The 21,968-nt window shown below is 37.4% G+C and overlaps 1 protein-coding gene across 1 annotated transcript in view; it reads left to right on the top strand.

Annotated features, from left to right (window-relative positions):
• RNF11 (ring finger protein 11) overlaps positions 1 to 20,794 on the top strand; it is a 39,428-nt gene extending 18,634 nt beyond the window's left edge. Inside the window, exons 2-3 of the mRNA XM_028106844.2 lie at positions 17,352 to 17,521; positions 18,903 to 20,794. Coding sequence (XP_027962645.1) covers positions 17,352 to 17,521; positions 18,903 to 19,074 — 342 coding nt within the window. The 3' untranslated portion in view covers positions 19,075 to 20,794. The remainder of the gene's footprint in view (positions 1 to 17,351; positions 17,522 to 18,902) is intronic.
• Positions 20,795 to 21,968: the final 1,174 nt, after the last annotated feature.

The raw sequence follows: 21,968 nt of genomic DNA, 5'->3' as shown, positions 1-21,968 counted from the left end.
TCTGCATTCCCAACATCTGGTTTCCTGAGTTGTTAATTTTAGCCATTCTGACCGGTGTGAGATGGTATCTCATTGTGGTTTTGAATTGTAGTTGATTTGTATTTCCCTGATGCCGAGGGATGTTGAGCATTTTTTCATGTGTCTGTTGGCCATTTGGATGTCTTCTTTGGAGAAATGTCTGTTCATGTCTTCTGCCCATTTCTCGATGGGATTATTTGTTCTTTGGGTGTTGAGTTTGATAAATTCTTTATAGATTTTGGATGCTAGCCCTTTATCTGATAAGTCATTTGCAGATATCTTCTCCCATTCTGTCCATTGTCTTTTGGTTTTACAACTGTTTACTGTGCAAAAGCTTTTTATCTTGATGAAGTCCCAATAGTTCATTTTTGCCTTTGTTTTCTTTGCGTTTGGAGAGTGTCGTGAAAGAAGTTGCTATGGCCGATATCGAAGAGGTTACTTCCTCTGTTCTCCTCTAGGATTTTGATGGATTCCTGTCTCACATGTAGGTCTTTCATCCATTCTGAGTCTATTTTTTTGTGTGGTGTAAGGAAATCGTCCAGTTTTATTCTTCTGCATATGGCTGTCCAATTTTCCCAACAATACATACACATTGAAATGTTAACTATGGTTGCATTAGAGTACTGAAAATATGAGTTAATTTTTATTTCTATGTAATCATATGTAGAAGAGACTGTCTTTTTTCCATTGGACATTCTTTCTTGCTTTGTCGAAGATTAGTTGACCGTAGAGTTGAGGATCCATTTCTGAGTTCTCTATTCTGTTCCCTTGATCTATGTCTGGTTTTGTGCGAGTACCATACTGTCTTGATGATTACAGCTCTGTAATAGAGCTTGAAGTACGCAATTGTGATGCCACCAGCTTTGGTTTTCGTTTTCAAAATTCCTCTGGCTATTCAGGGTCTTTTCTGGTTCCATACAAATTTTAGGATTACTTGTTCCAGCTCTGTGGAAGAAGTTGATGGTATTTTGATAGGGATTGCATTAAATGTGTAGATTGCTCTAGGTAGCATAGACATCTTCAATATTTGTTCTTCCAATCCATGAGCATGGAACGTTTTTCCATTTCTTTGTGGCTTCCTCAATTTCATGAGTGTTCTATGGTTTTCTGAGTACAGATCCTTTGCCTCTTTGGTTAGGTTTATTCCTAGGTATGTTGTGGTTTGGGTGCAATTGTAAATGGGATCGACTCCTTAATTTCTTCTGTTTCATTGTTAGTGTATAGAAATGCAACTGATTTCTGTGCATTGATTTATATCCTGCCAGGAGCCCCTATAAATTAGATTTTTTAGCAGTAACTTTTAAAATTAGCTATTAGTGATACCAACTTTATAAAGTTTTCTTTTTATAATTGCAAATTAAACATGTTAACATAGAAAAGAAATTAACTCATTTTCAGTACTCTCTTGCAACAATGGTTAACATTTCAATGTGTATTTATGATTCTTTCAAATGCAGATTTTTTTAATGTATGTGTAATAACACACTAATATTTTTGCATCCTTTTACTTTTTAATATCACTTTATAAGCATTTTCTCATGTTGCCGCAGTCTTTAGAGCTCTAGTTTTTAAAAGCCATTAAATATTAGGTTTATATTATTCACCTGTATATTTGGGTTCTTGATTTTACAAGGTGAATTTCTTGATTCCTAGTGGTGGTAAAGGTAGAGGAGATGGTTGGATGTGTTTCTCATGTAGAAATTATGGGAAAAGTAGTGTGCTGTCAGTTTTAGCTTGAAAATAACTTGTAGGGGCGCCTGGGTGGCTAAGTTGTTAAGCCTTTGGCTCAGGTCATGATCTCGGGATACTGGAATCGAGGCCTGCATCAGGCTCCCTGCTCAGCGGGAAGCCTGCTTCTCCCTCTCCCACTCCCCCTGCTTGTGTTCTCTCTCTCGCTGTGTCTCTCTCTGTCAAATAAAAAAAAAAAAATCTTTAATAAAATAAAAAAGAAAATACTTGTAAATAGCTGGCCATCTCTGTTTACATCACTGGATAACATTTCTAGAACAATTTCACATTTGGTTTCTAAGATTAGTAATCTCTAGTAATCCTAACTTGTTTTATATTTCTACTGTTGAGGTCAGGTTAGGAATCTTTTTTGGGGGGGGGTGCATTACCAAGAGGACTTAAGCACTCTGTATTCCATGTTCTGCTAATCTCCATTTCTCTTACTAGTTAAAACAGTTTCCTGATGACCTGATTGTGGAATTGAACTTGAAGAATCCAAAGATTAAACCTGATTTTCCACTTTCAGACTTTTAGGTGCTAACACTTGGTATTTCATATAGTCTCAACATTGAGATCCAGGGCATTCTCTGTATCTGTTTCTAAAGAGGATCATTATAAGACAGCTATAATTTTTCTTGTTTCCTTTGTTAGAATATATTACATGAAACACATATGAACAATTAGAAGGCAAGTGTTAGGGATATGGTATTGAATAATGCATTAGAAAGTAGGAACTACCTATGTAGAAGCTGCAGCAACTGATCAGACTAGAGGATGTAGAAAATCTGTTTGGTCAGACTAATTTTAGGCATTCTTAAGACACCCTGTTTCCTTCAGATAAGCAGTCTTGTAAGATTCTTACTCCTTTCACCTGCACCCCAAATTATTTCACTAGGCTTCTAGGAAAAATCTCACATTAAAATGTAGGCCTTTTCAACTTTGAACAAATGGTCCTGGGACACCTGCATATCCACACAGAATGTAGTTGGACCCCTTTCTCACACCATATACAAATATTGACTTAATTGTTGATGTACCTAAATGTAAGCTAAATCTGCACAGCTTTTAGAAAATATTGGAGTAAGTCTTCATGACCTTGGTTTAAGTAAAGCCTTCTTAGATGTGGTACCAAGAAGCAACGGTGACCCAAAAACATATAAGATGAACATCAGCAGAATTTAAAACTTGTGCTTTAGGGACGCCTGGGTGGCTCAGTCAGTTCAGCATCTGCCTTCGGCTCAGGTCATGATCCCGGGATCCTGGGATCGAGTCCCGCATCGGGTTCCTTGCTTTAGCAGGGAGCCTGCTTCTCCCTCTGGTTGTGCTCTCTCTCTCTCTCTGACAAATGAATAAATAAAAAAAAATCTTTAAAAAAAAAAACTTGTGCTTTAGAGGATACTATCAGGAAAATGAAAAGACAACCCATAAAAATGCAAGAAAATATTTGCAAATCATTTATCTGGTAAGGGACTGGTGGCCAGGATCTATAAAGAACTCAAAAGACAAAACCCAGTTTCAAAAAGGGCAAGGGATCTGAATAGACATTCCTCCTAAGAAGAAGTACAAATGGCCAGTCAGCACATGAAAAGATACTTAATATCATTTGCTGTCAGGGAAATACAAATCAAAACCCCTAGGGCAGCTATAATAATAATTAAAAAACAAAACAAGATTTGGTAATGATGTGGGAAAATTGGAACTCATACATACACTGCTGGTGGGAATGTAAAATGGTACAAGTACTTTTTTGTTGTTGTTTTTAACTTTTTAAATTTGAATTCCAGTATAAGTACAAGTACTTTGGAAAAGAATTTGGCAGTTCCTCAAAAGATTGAACATAGTTGTCATGTGATCCACAGTACTTCTAGGTGTATACCCAAGAAACAAAATATATCCACACAGAAAGTTGTACCCAAATGCTCATAGCAGCGTATTCATAATAGCTAAGAAGTGTAAACAACCAAGATGCCGATAAATGGCTAAACACATACAGCTGGTGGTACATAAATGCTATGAAATATTACTCAGTAATAAAAAGGAATGAAGTTCTGATACATGGTACAACATGGGTAAATTTGGAAAACATGCTAAGTTTTAGGCCTCCAAAGACCACATTAGTATGATTTCATTTATATGAAACGCCCAGAGTAGTCAAATCAGTAGAAACAGAAAGCAGGTTAGTGGTTGCCTAGGGCTGGGAAATTTGGGGGGAAAGTGATGAATGACAGCTGATAGATAGCATTCCATTTGGGGATGATGAAAATGTTCTGAAATTGTGATGGTCACATAACTCTGAACATACTAAAACCAGTGAATTGTATACTTTAAATGAGTTAATTCTGTTGTGTGAATTATAGTTCAGTAAGTGTTATATTAAATGTAGGTCTTTATAGTGGTACTGTATTTCCTCAATGCTGGGATGTACTTTTAAAAACTTCTCTGTTTTTTGGGGAGCCTGGCTGCTTTAATTAGAGGAGCATGTGGCTCTTGATTTTGGGATTGTAGTTTAAGCCCCATGTTGGGTGTAGAGATTACTTAAATAAACTTAAAAAAAATTATTTTTTAAAAACTTTTCAATGCTTTTTGAAATCAATGTGTATTTTTAATGTGTACATTTAATGGACTGGTCTTATAGCCTCAAAATCTTTGAATCCAAGAAATAAACACTTTAAAGAATTCTGCAACATTCTTACAACTGAAGTTTAGCAATCTTTGGAGGAAATTAATTTTTATTGGTGATGTTAGCCCTGGTCCTTCAAAAAATAACCTTTAAAAAAAGAAGAGTGAGGGTATCTGTTAGAGAACTTAGTGCCGTAAATGCAATACCAGACTTCCTGAGCTCCAAAGCCAACTTTGGCTGCTACAGACTTACTCTTTTTGGAATTAATACCATTTTTTTAAGCTCTCATTTATTAACTCCTTCAAGGCTATGCATATTCTCCCTCTGGTTGGTTTTGCAAAGAATTCTTGGGCATACTACTCTTAGCTTTCAACTAGGAGTCTTATATTTGCACCTGCCATTTAAGAAAGAACAGTTATTGAAATGTGTATTATTCATTGAACTGATAAGATGCAAAGATAGAATGCTTAAATGAGAAATTCTAGTATTTTTTGTAGCACAGCAGTGGTACAACAATAACTCATGCACTGAGAGGAATAGTTCTTGGCCCACAGCTATGCTGGAGATCTGCCCCACTGGTAAAAATTCTTTGTCAGTACTTGGGTGCCATTTCCCCTCTGGAAACCAGTTTGCTTGAGAAGAAAAAGGTAGCCCTAATTTAGGAAAGAAAATGGTGGTGGTGCTTATGAGACTCTTATTTTAGACAAAATTAACTTAGAGGAAAGATGCTATATTTTAATGATGCACATGGATTAGAAGCAGAAAGCTGTCAAGGAACCAAAGCAGCCACTCTCCCATTTCTTTTACCCAGGGGTTTCAGCGTTTTTTATTTGTGGGCTCTACTAATGTCTGCTTCACTCAGCATTTTTTTTTAAATTTTATTTATTTGAGAGAGAGAGAGCACGCAATCACAAGGGACAGAGGGAGAAGCTGACTCCCTGCTGAGCTGGGAGCCTGACGTGGGACTTGATCCCAGGACCCTGGAATCATGACCTGAGCCGAAGGCAGATGCTTAACCGACTGAACCACCCAAGTTCCCCTCACTCAACAATTCTAATCTATCTTTAATACCATATGTCTCCTCATAACCCCAGTTTTTACATGCCTCTTATTTGCTGCTCTAAGACCTTTCAGGTCAGTTGATTTGAGTTTTCCAATTCTAAGAGAAGAAGGAATCTGATTTTGGTTCACCCTCTTTTCACCAACCAGGAGGTGTAAGTCATCAGATGTTGGCTAGCCTGTGGGGCCTTTGGAATGTATGCCTGCCCCAGAAGTTGCCAGGTATGGGCAATTGAGAGATAGTTTGGAGCTGTGGGTGAGATAGCTATCTTCACTTGTTTACTATCTCTGGATTCCCCTACTATACGAGATTTAGGTTTCAGGACAGACCTTACCTGGTTACTATATCTCCTTCACCTAAAACAGCATCTGAAATGTGTGTGGTTGGGTGTTCAAGAAATATACTTAAATTCATGCTTGGGCTCAAATGTGACCTTGATTTCAGTTGTCTTGAGGTTTAGATGAATGAATAAGCTTATCTAATGACTTGCTAATACAGAGTACCTCTGGTGATAATGCCTACCAACCCTCCCCCAATTAGGATATTGCAAATAACCCTGTGTAGTAAGTCCTCAGTGAATATTTATGTAGTGAAAAGAAGTCAAACTTTTCATTTAAAAAAAAAAAAACAAATATGGGGCGCCTGGGTGGCTCAGTCAGGTGAATGTCTGATTCTTGATTTCAGCTCAGGTCATGATCTCAGGGTTGTGGGATTGAGCCCTGCTTCAGGCTCCGTGCTCAGCAGAGAGTCTGCTTGAAATTTTCTCCCTCTCTCACATAAGGGGCGCCTGGGTGACTCAGTGGGTTAAGCGTCTGACTTCAGCTCAGGTCATGATCTCAGGTCCTGGCATCAAGCCTCGAGTGGGGCTCTGTGCTTAGCGGGGAGTCTGCTTCTCCCTCTCCTTTCCCCTCTCAAATAAAATCGTTTTTAAAAAAGTAAATCTTTAAAAAAAATAAGCAAATGCCAAACCACCTCCGTGGAATCAGTGTTTTTCTTCCATGCAGATCACTCTAGTTTGTATACTTTCTTAACAAAAACGACATATCATTTGTCAGTATCATAAATGGAATGCTGTCTCTTATACCCTCTATATGTATAATTGTTACCTCTTATGATTTAGGAATTGCATTAATGCTAATCTTTGAGGACTTTGGTTGGTTGGTTGTTTAGTTTGGAGTTGTTTTGGGTCATGATTCACTGAATATCAGAGTTAGAATATGCATTGAGACTGTCCATTCCCAATCCTCCATTTTATGGCCTTAAGTTTCAGTCTGGCAAATTCAGAGAAAACATTCCCAGTAGGAGACTGCAGCTGGGGAGGGGGTGGTGCCAGCAGCAGCTTGTGAGGCTGTAAGGAGAAAATCAGAAGAGCTGACTCTTACTTCCTACTGGAGGAAAGGATACAGCTTTTGGTGACAAGCTGCATTCTTTAGCAGTGACTTTGTTTTTCCTTTACCACAAACCAGACTTGTACTATTTCCAGCCTCAGCACATTATTTAGGCACTTACCCACTGCATTGTTTTAGTTTCTGAAAATTGTATCGTATTCCCTAAATTGGGTCCAACTTTTAATGCACTGCCTTTTTTTTTTTTTTCAAGATTTTATTTATTCATTTCAGACACAGAGATAGAGAGCATGAGCAGGGGGAGAGGCAGAGGGAGAGGGAGAAGCGGGCTCCATGCTGAGCCAGGAGCCTGATGTGGGGCTCGATCCCAGGACCCTGGGATCATGACCTTAGCCGAAAGCAGACGCTTAACCATCTGAGCCACCCAAGCGCCCCTAATGCACTGCCTTTCAAATAGACATGTTTACACTTTGATATGTTTCTGTCTTTCTTGGCTTGTATACGTCCTCTAAGATTAGGGCCCATTATATTTTTCACAGCATTCATCATTTTATAGATGCTTCATAACAAACAACATATATTAACAAATAAACATTATATATTAACAAACAACTGCTTCAGAGAGTTTTCTCATCAGAAGATCAGACCTTGCTTTTTTATGTGACTGACCCTGTCTTCTCTTTGCTCTGCCTCAGCGTATTTTGTAATCCTTTGTTCCTTTTCTGTTCTCCTCCCTCCTGTGATGCTGCATTTCTTATCCTAACACACTTTAATTTTAATTCTTTTTCTTTATTGCAAATGCTTTTTTTTTTGGCTTCTCATTTTGTTTTTTTTGCATGAAGATGTGGAGAATTAAAGCATTAAGGAGAAAGATAATGTTTAAATTGATATTTGCTTCTTTTATGAAATCCCCCTTTCACAAAATTTAAATTCACAGGGCAAGTATATGTGTCTCCTATCAACATTGAGGAAATGGTAGTTAAGATAATACATTAAAGCCCATGATGGAGGGCGCCTGGGTGGCTCAGTTGGTTAAGCAACTGCCTTCGGCTCAGGTCATGATCCTGGAGTCCCGGGATTGAGTCCCACATCGGGCTCCCTGCTCAGCAGGGAGTCTGCTTCTCTCTCCGACTCTCTTCCCTCTCATGCTCTCTATCTCTCATTCTCTCTCTCAAATAAATAAATAAAATCTTAAAAAAAAAATAAAGCCGTTGATGGAGATAAATGGAAGGAGGGCAAGTCAGAGGAATCAGGAAGGATGGTGGTGCCGTTATAGGAAGGCCTAAATATTGAGTCCCTGTGTTAGTAGGTACTTCACTTACATTTCCTTAGTTATTCCTTACAACACTCTTAAGATAGGTATTCTATTTTTCTGAAGTGGAACTTTAGGCCTAGAGGTACTGAGTAACTTGCCTAGGGTTGCATACCTGGTAAGTGCCAGAGCTGAGATTACATGAGATGTCTCTGTTCTTTCTACTGTACTTCTCTATCATTAACCTATAGTAGGTATATAAATTCTGAGTTTGAGAAGGATTGTGGAAGTAAAAGAGATAGTTTGGTTTTTAATGTATTGAAGTTCCTATGAGATAGGTAGGTAGAAATTTAAGAGGCAAGAAACCAGGTATTTTCACTTGGAGAGGAATGTTGGTTATAGTTTACATTGAGTTTTCTTTTTGGTTTTATTTAATCCAAATCATTAGCAGTTTTTTCATAGCATGTTTACAAAATCCTGGTATGAATATATGACATGGATTACAGGAACATGAGTGCTTTGATATAAATCATTCAGTTATCCATTAATGTTTATCAAATCCCTGTGATGTACCAGGTACTGTCTTTTTAGTAAATAGTATACATTGGTAAGCAAAATAGACACAGTCCCTGCCCTTATCAGACTTATAATCATGCAGATAATAACACACCTTTTTAGCATAAACACAAAATACCTCATGAATTATAGACAGAGGTGAGGGCAGCCAAGTGAATCACCCTTGAAGGTGCTAGCATTTATGTTAATTAGTAGTTTAGTGATTTAGATTTTCATAAACTGATTCATAGTATTTTTGTAAGCATCCTTGTACATTGGAAATGAATAATTTGTAAACATTTTCAATAGGTATTCAAAGTCTTATTTAGAGTTCACATTTGGGGGAGTGGTTGAAAGTAGGTACTATTATCAGTCATTCTTTATAGAATATACTAACAAGACAAAAACAACTGTATAATCCCAATATTATGGCATGTACACTAACTTTATTAAGTATTTAACAATTGGCTAGGGGTTCCAAGAAACGTAAAGAAACATGAATGAAAAAAACCCACCAGAGTAAATTAATGGGTGATTGTTTTTAGCTATTAGTAGGTAAGATTTTTAATTGACCTTTTATTCATCTGCATTATTCATCTGCTTTATTCAAGCAAAATGAATTCTTATTGTGGATCTCAATCTGGTGGGGAAGACAAACATGCAAATTATAACTGAATGTAAAATTACAACTATGACAAATGTGAAGAAAAGTTACTTGGTGTATAAAAGCCTGTTATAGAGGACAATGGTGAGTTAGGAAAGGTTTCTTTTTTCTTTTTTTTAATGAAGGCCTATAAAAACAATATTTATTGTCTTATTAATGACTAAATGAAGAGACTTTTATAACTGAAAAGTCTCTCTAGAAGAAGAACAAAATACAAGTTCCCAGCCTGATCCCTCAGCTTTCCTAAGGCCATGGTCATGGCTCAGGGTTCAAAAGTAGCATGTATCCAGGGTGGGGGAGGACAGCATCACTCTGGAGGTCCCCACCACCATAGATCTCAGGCTCCATGGGTATGTCCAGAGTTGGATGGATCTGGCTAAGAGCCAGCCATGGCAGGTAGCCGCCCCAGTGTTCTGCAGTGCCCTGTTCTCTTGGGGGATGACTGACTCCTGCTGGCTCGTGGATGATGACTCCTAGGCAGACAGGTCTAATTCTGGTTCCAAAGTGTTCTGGGCTCTAGATGAGGGTCTCTGTTGAGTTAGGAAAGGTTTCTGAGATGGTAGAAGTTGAATTGAGCTCTGAAGGAAGAAAAGGCATTATTTAAGCAGAGTAGTGATGGAGGAGAGTGTTTCATGTAGAGTACAGCAGGTACTGTGACTTCCTATAGGAGAGATCATGGCTCTAAAAAAGGAGCTGAAGGAAAACCAGTGGGGCTAGAAAGCAGTGAGTTGTTAGATTAGGAAAGAGGGCAGGTAGGTAACCAGACCATTCAGGGCTTTGGAAGTCTTATTAAGGACTTTGGCCTCCATCCTAAGAGCAGTGGGAAGCTATTGAATGAAAGGGTTTTAGGTATGTGTGAGGAGGGCATAGAATAGAGTTGAGCCTGTTTTGAAAGGACTGCTCTCACTTCTGGATAGAGAACAAATTGAGATTTTGCTGGCTAATATTATACACCGGGGACGAAATGGGAACTTTAGAGTATTGGCAATAGATACGAAAATAAACAGATTCTGTCAGTTTTTCAGTAGAAAATTAACTCACTGGAACTTGGTGATATATTACATATGGAAGAGTAAGAGGGAGGGAGGTGCCAAGGATGTCTCTGTCTTACAGAACTAGAAAGATGGTCCTGTCATTCCCTGAGACAGGGAAGCCTAAAAGAGGGCCAGATTTTGGAGAAGGTTTGTTCATTTTTGGACATGTTGAGTTTGAGGCACTTTGAGGACATCTGAGTTGGAACTGTCAAGTAGACCGTGGAATTTAAAAAGATTTAGACTGGAATATAAATTTTTGAATTATTTATATCGAAGTGGTAATTTTCGTTGTCAGCATGGACATAGTTCTTAGGTGGTGAAGGGTATAGGACGGGAGAAGAGGTCCGGACAAAATCAATTGCCTTAGCGATTCCAAATGCAGTCACATTGTGAGATGCTGGGGATTAGGACTTCAAAATAGGAATTTTAGGGGACGCCATTCAGCCCAAAACAACTTCTCTGTCCTAAAAATACAGAAAAAGTATGCTAAGTCATGTTCAAAATAATAGTTCCTTCAGGGATCTTTTAAAATTTACTTTGAGAAAAGGAATAAATCACAAGTACTGTGTAACCACCATTGTCAAAACATACCTTTTTCACAAAGGAGAATTTTTTCCACTGAGAATTTCTAGTGAACATGACCAAATAAACTGAAAGCAAAGAAGTCAGTGTGGGAACTGTCCATCACTCTGAACGTTATCTAGATTGTTCTTCGATTTCATAGGAGGAGTCACAGCACTTAGCATATAGTTGTAATCATTGCTCTGATTTTATTATGGCAAAGAATACAAATCAAAATCAGCAAAGGAAAAAGGAGCACGAGTCCATAGGAAGCAGACCCAAGCTTCCAAGAATCTTTTCATAGTGGAGTCACACAGGATACACTCATTTTCTCCAGCATTGAAGTGTACCAACATGTGTGAAGGGTTGTCTACTAGGGGAACCCAAAATATGAGTAGGCACCCACTGCCTAGGACATACCAAAATTACAGACTCCCAGGAGGGAAGCAGGTGCAAATCATATTGTTTACACAGTGTTTAGGTACAGTGAGCCATCAAGTAGGAAATGGTGAGAACTGTCCCAGCATCCAAATCTTTTAAAAATTCTATGTCTTATCGTCCATTCAATGTCTTCTAGCTGGCATTAGAAGTAGGATTCCATTTTGCCACAAATACCATTGGATCTCTAGTCTGTAAACAATAACACACACAAGCCATTTTAACAAGTATGATGGAAATTAAAATTAGGTGTATGTGTTAAACTGAATGGTGAGGCCATATCCATCTTTAAAATATTAGCAGTTCTTAGTCATTTCCTTCCCTCTATGGCTTTCTGAAAAGTTGTATGTAAATTGAAATTAGAATGTTGAGTCATTTTAAATATCTCGATGGTGCTTAGAGGGTTCCTTTGGTTTAACAAAAAATACCAAAGAAAATACATCCATAATATGTGTAATTAAAAGATAGGGTTTTTATTTTTAATATGTATTAATATGTTTCTTAAAGTAGGGCTTTCCTTTTCTATTCTTTCTTCTCTGTACACATCAACCAGAAGACCAATGAAATGTAGCCTCTTAGCCTCTACATGCTTAGAGATTATTACCTTTAAAACAATTTAAAATAATTCTTTGTTTGTAGTAGGTATGTTTAAGGATTCTGGAGACCCTTATTACCCATAGTCTTATACCCGTTTTTCCAGTGTGACTTCATATGCGTCATCCTGTGCCACACTAGTCAGCTGGACTGGGACTGAGAATCAGGAGGGGAGCCTAGCCTGGAAGTGGTAATCCAAGGGCTGAAAAACACTGACCTGGCAGAGGTCATAACAGACGTCAAAGAAATCATATTCAAGGACAAGCCAGAGATCCAGGGACAATAGCTGTTAGCTTAAAGTCTGCAAACCAGAGTCATTGATGATGGGGAGAAAACAAATGGTTAGAATAACTTGGAAATGTTGACATTTGTAAAGCTCTTTGTTGTTATCTTATGATTGCATCATTACCCTCTAAAGTGGTGCTTTTATCTTTATTCAGCGATATTAAGAGACTGCTAAAGATATTAACAGTGACCATAGTAAGTAACAGACTCCAGTCATAATTTTTTAGATTAAAAATCCCATGTTCTTGGATAGCAGTGTTTTAAAAACTGTGTTCCATTGATTTCTGTGATTCTGCAAACATGCCCCTGGTAGGGCGGTGGAATGGGGATCCTCATCCCTCCTAGGTCACATTCGATTCCAGCCCCATTCCACTATTGTAGCTCAGTTTTAAATATTGTAATTATAAATGAGATAGTTCTGTTGCTCAACCCACTGGATTAGTAGGCCATGTTACCTTTTTACACCAGGTAGTTTAAGAAAGTGATACCAGAGAACAGAAATCCCAAAGTGAGCATAAGGAGAAACTGTCCTCTAGTAGCAGAATTTGACCTCTCATCCTTAGTAAGAACTACCTGATGTAGCCTACCTCAGGAGTTTCAATCAGAGGACAGACAGGAAGTTATGATAAGACTTTGGAGTTTATTTTTCTATCAGTGCTAGAATCTATTTTACAGGGGCAATTTAGGATGGATTTGATATTCTTTGAAATTCTTAAATTGTAGAAGTTACGGAAATTATAAAACCTTTATCACAGAGGATAAACCCTTATAGAACCATTTATGAAATATGCCTTATTTTGTGGTTTTCTTAAAATGTCATTTCAGTGTACTATTCCTCAAAGTAATGTAAATGGACACAAGCCAGGTCATTTAACTTGCAGAGTCTCCTTGCTATCTGGCAACCAGGAATGCTATAGTAGAAATTACTGATTTAAAAGGGAGACCAAGGGGCGCCTGGGTGGCTGGGGTCATTAAGCGTCTGCCTTCGGCTCAGGTCATGATCCCAGGGTCCTGGGATCGAGCCCCTCATCGGGCTCCCTGCTCAGCGGGAAGCCTGCTTCTCCCTCTCCCTCTCCCCCTGCTTGTGTTCCCTCTCTCGCTGTCTCTCTCTGTCAAATAAATAAAATCTTTAAAAAATAAAAGGGAGGCCAAAATTCTGATTGTAATATTGTCAGTAATTACATGACCGTAGGCAGGTTTAGGCCTGTAAAATGAGAGAGTTGGTCCTGGATGAATTCTAAGATTCATTTTTGAAAACTTTCACATACCTCTGCATAGTCCAATCCATTTCCTTTTCAAAACTAAATTTTGTTTCAGTTTCAGCTTTGTTGAGGTATAATTGACATGTAAAATTATAAATCAAATCCATTTCTTAAATATTGGGATGTTGTTCCATAGTCAAATAATAGTAGAGTTGCAATAATAGCTAACATTTATTTAATGAACTTTTTTAAGATTTATATGAGAGAGTATGATGAGGGGTGGGGGAGCAGAGGGAGAGGGACCAGCAGACTTCCACGACTCTGAACCAAAATCAAGGGTTGGACACTTAACTGACTGAGCCACCCAGGCGCCCCTTAATGGGCTTTTTTTATGTGTACTTGTATTGTACCAGGGACAACACTTGCACTTCCCATTTTATTCTTACAGTCGTCTTAGTACTTTACACATGAAGAAACTGAGTCTCAGGTTAAAAAAACATGGTGAGGGGTGTCTTTTTTAATATTTTATTTATTTAGAATAGGTTCAACATGGGGCTCGAACTCACCACCCCAAGATCAAGAGCCATATGCTCTACCATCTGAGCCAGCCAGGTGCCATTTGTACGGGGTCTAATAGCTAGTAAGTTGCAGAGCTTTTTGACTCAACCATGAAGCTTTTCTACATTGAAAGTTTGCCTACTAGTTAAAACCTTGAAGAGGTATTTGAACCAAAGATGGCAACAGTCATATATAATCATTAATGACCAAAGGGTAATATAACTTTTATGTGCACTGTAAAGCCTGCTCAACAGTTATTTTTCTAGTGCATAAACTAGGGTTTTAATATACATGTTGCATGTAACAGATTCTGAATTAGAGCTACAAACTGAAAATTTTTGTATGTACCAAGCTCCTTTAAAAGGAAATACGCATTTAAAAAATGTTTATAAAGCAAAAATTGCCCCTGCTCATAGTGCTATACATACACAGGGCTGAAAGAAAGCTTCCAAGCTGTACTAGAGAAATACAGTCAGTTTGGTACTTTTCTGGAAAAGCTAGAATTGAGTCTTTTTTTTTCATTTGACTGCACAGGTTAACTGAAGTTTCACTGTATTCTGTATAATATTCCTATTTCTCGTGTAGGTAGACAACACCTGCGTAGTGAAGCTGAGGCTAGAGACTGTCAGTATTGGGTGGTAGGGAGGAGGATTGGGGAAGGCTTCATTTCGTGTCAACAACCTGCTGGACAAGGTATAATTTGGACCGGGGACTGCAGGGAAAGGTAGGAGGAATAGCAAGAGTGAAGGCAGTAAGATGGAAAAGCATGGAACATAGAGGAAATACTAGTTTGCCTGCAACAGGAGATAATAGCTCTTTGAATGCAATGTTAATAGTTGTAATACCTATACTCATTTAACTTCTTGCCATTTCAAGGTTGATTATTCCTCATTTAAGCCTTATAGCAACACTATAAGGTAGAATCTAATCCAGATGGGTTAAATAGCTTAAACAAGGTTACTCTGTTAAATGGTAGAGAAGTGACCTGAGCTAAGGTTATCTGGATCCAAGAGCCATCCTTTTAATAACACGGTGTCATCTTTCTATGTAATGTGCACTAAATGAATATTTATTCATTTATTCATTCATTCATTCATTAGATATAACAGAGTCATGATAAGCATTCACATGATGAGGTAGAAGAATGAAAGTACTTAAGTAACCATTAATGATTTGATGTTGGAAATTCAGAAGACATGAGACTTTTAACTACTGGCATTTTATTTGTACCAGAGGATATACTCTTATTTGATAAAGGATTTACTGGGTTTTGAGATTTTTAATTAAACATTTGTTCTAAATCTCAGAAAAGGGGGTGCCTGGATGGCTCAATTGTTAAGCGTCTGCCTTTAGCTCAGGTCATGATCCCAGGGTTTTGGGATCAATCCCCACATGGGGCTCCCTGCTCAGCGGGAAGCCTGCTTCTCCCTCTCCCACTTCCCCTGCTTGTGTTCCTGCTCTTGCTTTGTCTCTCCCTGTCAAATAAATAAATAAAATCTTAAAAAAAAAAAATCTCAGGAATATTTAAAGTACTTTCTTGAGGGTACTTATTTATTGTATTTAAATTCAGTTAATTAACATAGTGTATTAGTTTCAGAGGTAGAGATCAGTGATTCATCAGTCTTACATAATACCAAGTGCTCATTACATCACATGCCCTCCTTAATGTCCATCACCTAGTTAACCCCACCCGCTTTCCCCCCTCCCCACCAGCAACATGGTGTTTGTTTCCAATGATTAAGAATCTCTTATGGTTTGTCTCCCTCTCTGATTTTGTCTGGTTTTTTTCCTCCCTTCCCCTATGATCCTGTTTTGTTTTGTTTTGTTTTTATTTTAGAATTTTTTATTATGTTCAATTAGCCAATATATAATACATCATTAGTTTTTGATGTAGTGTTCAGCGATTCATTAGTTGCATATAACACCCAGTGCTCATCACTCTGTTTTCTTAAATTCCACATATGAGTGAGATCATAGAGTCTTTCTCTGATTGTCTTATTTCACTTAGCATAATACCCTCTAGTTTCATCCACGTTGTTGCAAATGGCAAGATTTCAGTTTTTTGAAGGCTGAGTAGTACTCCATTGTGTATATATAGGAATATTTAAAGTCTAATGTTCTGCCTTTAATAAACTCTACTGTCAGAAAAGGAGTGTTTACAAATAAGGCTAGTTTAAAGGGACATAGTGGCATGTTAGGAGACGTTGTGGAAAAGTCCTATTTTCCTTGAATTAAATATTCAGTATCTGAGCCTAATTTATATGTATCTGAGACTTTCCCCTAAAGCTTCTCTTTGGAAAAGATACTTACACTTGAGCCCTTATAAAGTTTCTCATTATGGGTGCTCTCAATTATTTTCGACTACAAAAGCCATTAGTTCAAAGCAGCTTCAGTTGATGTTCTGGATGATTATGGAGGTTATTTACATCCCCTAAAAACTTATGTTTTCCATTTGGGAGGAAGGGTGGCCTCCTCTGGCTCAGTTGTCATATCCAAATATGTATCCAAAAGCTTAAAAGGAATTTTACAAAAAGTTTATTGCAATAATACCCAGCCTTTCCAAATAAATTTTAAGGTTGTCTATATGGGGAAGAAAGTTTACAAATAAGAGTCTATAATGATCAGTTTTAATGTAAATAATGGTATACTGAGACTATAAAATAGCTCCATTGAATACAGAATACAACCTACAGAGAATATTGAATACAGTCCATTTTATTAATTTTTTTTAAGGATTTTATTTATTTATTTGACAGATAGCGAGAGCTGGAACACAAGCAGGTCCCGGGAGTGGGAGAGGGAGAAGCAGGCCTCCTGCTGAGCAGGGAGCCCAATGTGGGGCTCGATCCCAGGACCCTGGGATCATGACCCGAGCCAAGGCAGACGCTCAACAACTGAGCCATCCAGGCACCCCATTTTATTAATTATTATGTATTGTTCCTGATATACAAATAGATGAATTACTGTATTTGTATATCAGGAACAATATATTGGATGTGTGGCCTTCATGTGGAAATACTTCAAACAACATTCCTTGCGAGTTTTTCAGTGAAGATTGTGTTTTTATCCTTTTTTAAGATTTTTGTTTATTTGAGAGAGAGAGAGCAAGCATGAGTTGGGGGGCAGGGGGAAAGGGGGAAGCAGTCTCCCCGCTGAGCAGGGCTTGATCCCAGGATCCTGGGATCATGACCTGAGCTGAAGGCAGATGCTTAACCCACTGAGCCACCCAGGTGCCCCTGTTTTTATATTTTAAAACTTGGTCAGGTATAAAGTTAAGGCAGAGTAAAACAATCTCATACTACTGCACAGTAGTCCAGACTACCTCTCCAAGGTCCCCTCTTACCCACTAAGCCAAAAAAAAGAAGAAACAAGGAAAACATTACCCCCAGAAAACAGATGTTTAAAAAATAATCATTTTCTCTTTTTTAAAATTTAGGAACAAGTTCCAGTTCCGGTCTATCATCCAACACCTAGCCAGACTCGCCTAGCAACTCAACTGACTGAAGAGGAACAAATTAGGATAGCTCAAAGAATAGGCCTTATACAACATCTGCCTAAAGGAGTTTATGACCCTGGAAGGGATGGATCAGAAAAAAAGATCCGGGAGTAAGTTTTAATAAATGTATACATGTTTCAAAGCTCTATCTCCAGAGATTTGCTTTTGAAAAATATTCTCCTGCATTTTAGAAGTTGGATATTTAATATAATCAGTTCATGTAACAGAACATATCTGAGATACAGCAATTAAGATTTTTCATTTAAAAAAATAGTTAAGAAATCGTGTGAATTCTGACCATTTTATATGTTGTCTGTGTCCATGTGGATGACAGTTGATGTCAGTTAAAAATATTCACCTGCATGAGTGTGCTGGTGGCCCTGTCAGCTGGGAAAGCAATTTGGCAATATGTTAAGGACCTTCTCAGGTCTATAACCTTTGAGACAGAGATCTATCCAAAATGTGTATCTCACTCCAACTCCTGACACTTTATACACGAAGATATTCACCTTGGTTTTATTTAGAGGAGAACTATAGTTAAGTAGATTGTGGCATAGGAATACTCTGGTAGATTATGCAGCCATTAAAATTGAGGAGTTTTAGTGATAATGAGGAAAATCTTATACCTATTTTTAATTTGAGGAATAATTTTATTAAGAGTGAGTTGAATATCAGATTTTACTTCTGGGAAGTTTTTGTCCTAAGAGCTCATTGTCTGAGAATCCCTAATAAGGACATTCTCCTTTTAGGTTGAGAATGGTCTTGCCAACAGACATAATCTAATTTACTATGTTGATGCTTGGCTATTTGAGCCATAGCACCATTTAGTGTTAGTACTTGAGATAGTAAATTGTCCTGAATACTAACTTCTGAAATACTACAGCATTGGGTTGCTTCTTAAACCTGTAGAATTCAGTGAACTTGAAACTAGGGTTAATAAGGAGATCTTTAGCTACAGCAGCCCAGTAAGTAAACTGAAATTAGTCGTGGTTTTTACGTAACATTTTCTCTTTTTTAAGAGATATATATAGTTACTATATTACTATAAACATACATAGTTATTACATATAGTTATTAAAATGAAAACTATTTTACTCCTGGGCTTACACTAAAAACTGAGTTCACATAAAGTTAATCTGATGGCTTCCTACCTGAAGCATCACATTCTTCGGGTGTCTTCTATAATAGGTAGATGTTTTGTATGTGCAGTTCTAGGAATGGACTTGATCCCCATGTGGTCCATTTCTCTTTGTTCTGTTGATAGCTCTCAAACTCACGCAAATTTCCAGGGGATCAAAATAAGAGATTGTCAGTGGATTAATGCTCATTAGGAAAAAAATCAGTTTGCATGCTTTGGTGGTAGGATGAATGACAGGCAAGCCATTTTCATCTGTTTAGATTAACACAGTCTTTGGAATGGGATTTTAGAGTATTCTAGATATATCACTTCTCTAAAACTGCTTTCTGATTTCTGTCCCTCACCCCCAACAGGTGTGTTATCTGTATGATGGACTTTGTTTATGGGGACCCGATTCGATTTCTGCCGTGCATGCACATCTATCACCTGGACTGTATAGATGACTGGTTGATGAGATCCTTCACGTGCCCCTCTTGCATGGAGCCAGTTGATGCGGCACTGCTTTCGTCCTACGAGACTAATTGAGCCAGGGTCTCTGGTCTGACTTCAAGTGAACCATCATTTTTGGTGGTTTTGATCTTTTGTCACTGAGCCCAAAGAGCCAGGGATTAGGAATTAAGATCATGCACAAAAGTTTCCTAAAAATTCCTGAATGGCTGCAGATGTTGGGGAAAAATACGTGATATTTTAGAAACTTAGGGGGAAAAGTAGGATGGTATTTTTATGTAAAGCCTTGACCCAGTGTTTAAAAATATAATTGTATTTAGATCTTGTTATGCTCCAGTACATAGGAATTGTGTAAAGTGTTACAGCAGCTGTATATGTTTAAATTGTGTGTGTTGAAGATTAGGAAAAAGATAGTGGTTGTTTTTCCTAAATGAAATAACTCTCTTTTTCCCCCCACCCAAATTCTTTTCTGAAGTTGCTGGCATTTGGGTCAAGGTTTTATTAAAAGCTACATTTTATAACACTGGCACAAAAAAAGTAGTTTTAAGCTTGTTTGCACAGTTCTTTTTTTCCATTGGAAATGGAATTCATTGCCTTAGGTCTTTTTAAATAGTGTATTATCGTTGGGGCTGGCTCTATGCTTGAAAACCAGTTTATTTATAACCTGTTATAAGTGCTATATCTGTTTGCAGTTAGGAAATGCAGAATTCAAAGTGATCTCCTAGCTTGTAAGCAAACTGAGATGCACTATCCCTTTTCTATAAAAACTGAGTTAATGTCAAAAAACCAACTCTAGTAAAGTGGGGTTTCCTATTACCCTTTCCCATGTGTTTTATCTAATTATTTTGGTTGTTAATATGGTATTAATTAAAGGTCAAGGTAAATTTTAAATATTAAGATTTCTGATTTATTGAGCTTGAATTATGCCACCATGCTTATGTAAAATGAAAGTGGCACCATGGTGAAACTGAGAAAAGTTGCTCAGTTGTAATAGCTTTGATTTATTCTTGTGACCTCCTTCCCTTATTGTCTTGAACCATAGCAAAAGGATACTGCATCTCTTATTGTTGTAGTGCTGAGGTTATCGAAGTTATATAAAACACATCTCAGTCTCTGTTTCTTGGAAAGTCCTGCTGGCTGACAAGTCTAAGCAGGGAGAATTAAGATAAACGTATTTCATGTTTTGCACACAAATGCAGAATTTGTATAACCACATGACTTCATAGTTGTGATCTCAAAGAGGGAATTTCTCCTTTATCTTTTTCAATGTAAGAGCACTCTGAATCTCTAAGCTTCTGAAGTGTTAGAGGTAGAGATGGTCTAGTAAAGATGTAGTTTGTAATGTTTTATCCATTTAGCATGTGTTTATTTTTCCTTATGTACTCAAAGGTGACTTATTTGTTCAGCTCAGTGATATTACAGCTAAGAATCATTCATTAGCAAAAGAGAAGCAATCTCAGTCTAACATCAGAAATGTTTCTTATTTTATATTGAGTTGAATATTTGACTCTAACACTTTTCTACATACAAAACATGAGTATCTTGAGGGTTCTTCATAATTGCATTGTAGAGGAATTCAGTATGTCATAAATACTTATAAAGGTTTGACATTAGACTGTGGTATCCATATGTTGGTTAATTTTCTTATGAGCCCCATGATGGAAAGACTTAAAGATGAATTTGAGAAAAATTGAAAATTAGATTATCAGGTTCTGTTAAATTGTTACATGTATCTTGCTTAAGTTTTCGTTCATTAATTTATATCCACCCAATTACATAAAGCAAATTTGGAGGAAAACCTGAAGTTGTGCAATATTTTCAGTGATACTACTTTTTTTTTATCCATTTTCTACTTACACATGATGTCTGTGTCATCAAGTATTACAGTCAAACTTTCCTTTTTTCCAGATTGTTAAAATAGGTAAGTGAACTTTTTTAAAAAAATCATCTAATGTTGCTGTTAGTCTTTCTTTATTGCAAGGCTATTTCACAGAAGTTTGGCAGTAATATTGAAGGAACTAGTATTGAGCTGAAAATTTTTTTTAAGGTACTTTGTATTCTTTAATTTTGATTTCCATACACCATGTTAAGAACTATCAATTTTGGCTTTTACTACTTTAAATAAAGTTATAATACAGTTGTAAAGGGCTACAGTTAGAGTTGATTACATAAGAATATTCCCCAAATTATCTAATCCTTTCTTTAAAATGGTGTATAAATTTAAAACAATGTATAAATTTAATCACGAGGTCTATAAACTTTTTGGGAAGATTTTTTTCTGGTGTGGTATTTAATACCATCTAATCATAAATTTAGAAACTTGATAGCTTCAAATTTTCTGAAGCCAAATAATAGGTGCAACTTTTAGACTTGGGCAAGATGTGTTCAAGGGTGGCTGTAGGATTTGAAATACCTGAAAAGCCTGACCAGGAAAAAGTAAAAGAATCTTTTAAGTGTAAACCCAACAAGTTGAAATACTTCTCACAAAAACCCTTTCAATTCTCTGAATGTTCTTTTTTTTTTTCTTTAAAGATTTTTTATTTATTTATTTGACAGAGAGAGACACAGCGAGAGAGGGAACACAAGCAGAGGGATTGGGGGAGGGAGAAGCAGGCTCTCCACCGAGCAGGGAGCCCGACATGGGGCTCCATCCCAGGATCCTGGGATCATGACCTGAGCCGAAGGCAGGCGCTTAACGACTGAGCCACCCAGGCGCCCCCTCTGAGTGTTCTTTATAGGGAATTTCTTAAACCAGGAGAAGATTGCCCCTACTGTTAGTGTCCCCTGCGTAATATAAGCCAATATGATTTTACAGAATACAGTGAGCATTGTATTAAAACATTCTTTGCATACAAAGCTTCGTCATAAGGAAACATGCATTTTAAAAAAGCAGACCTGCCTGTATACTTCTGAGACTGAAATGGTAAACAGTAATGAAGGGAAGTTTCTTTGGCATGATTCAGAAATGTAGG

The sequence above is a fragment of the Eumetopias jubatus genome, unplaced genomic scaffold (genome assembly GCF_037043125.1).
Source record: "Eumetopias jubatus isolate StellerSeaLion01/CBP00866 unplaced genomic scaffold, mEumJub1_p1.0 scaffold_4, whole genome shotgun sequence".
NCBI lineage: Eukaryota > Metazoa > Chordata > Mammalia > Carnivora > Otariidae > Eumetopias > Eumetopias jubatus.
Note: the sequence above shows the minus strand (reverse complement) of the source record. Positions and strands in the feature narration are given on the sequence as shown.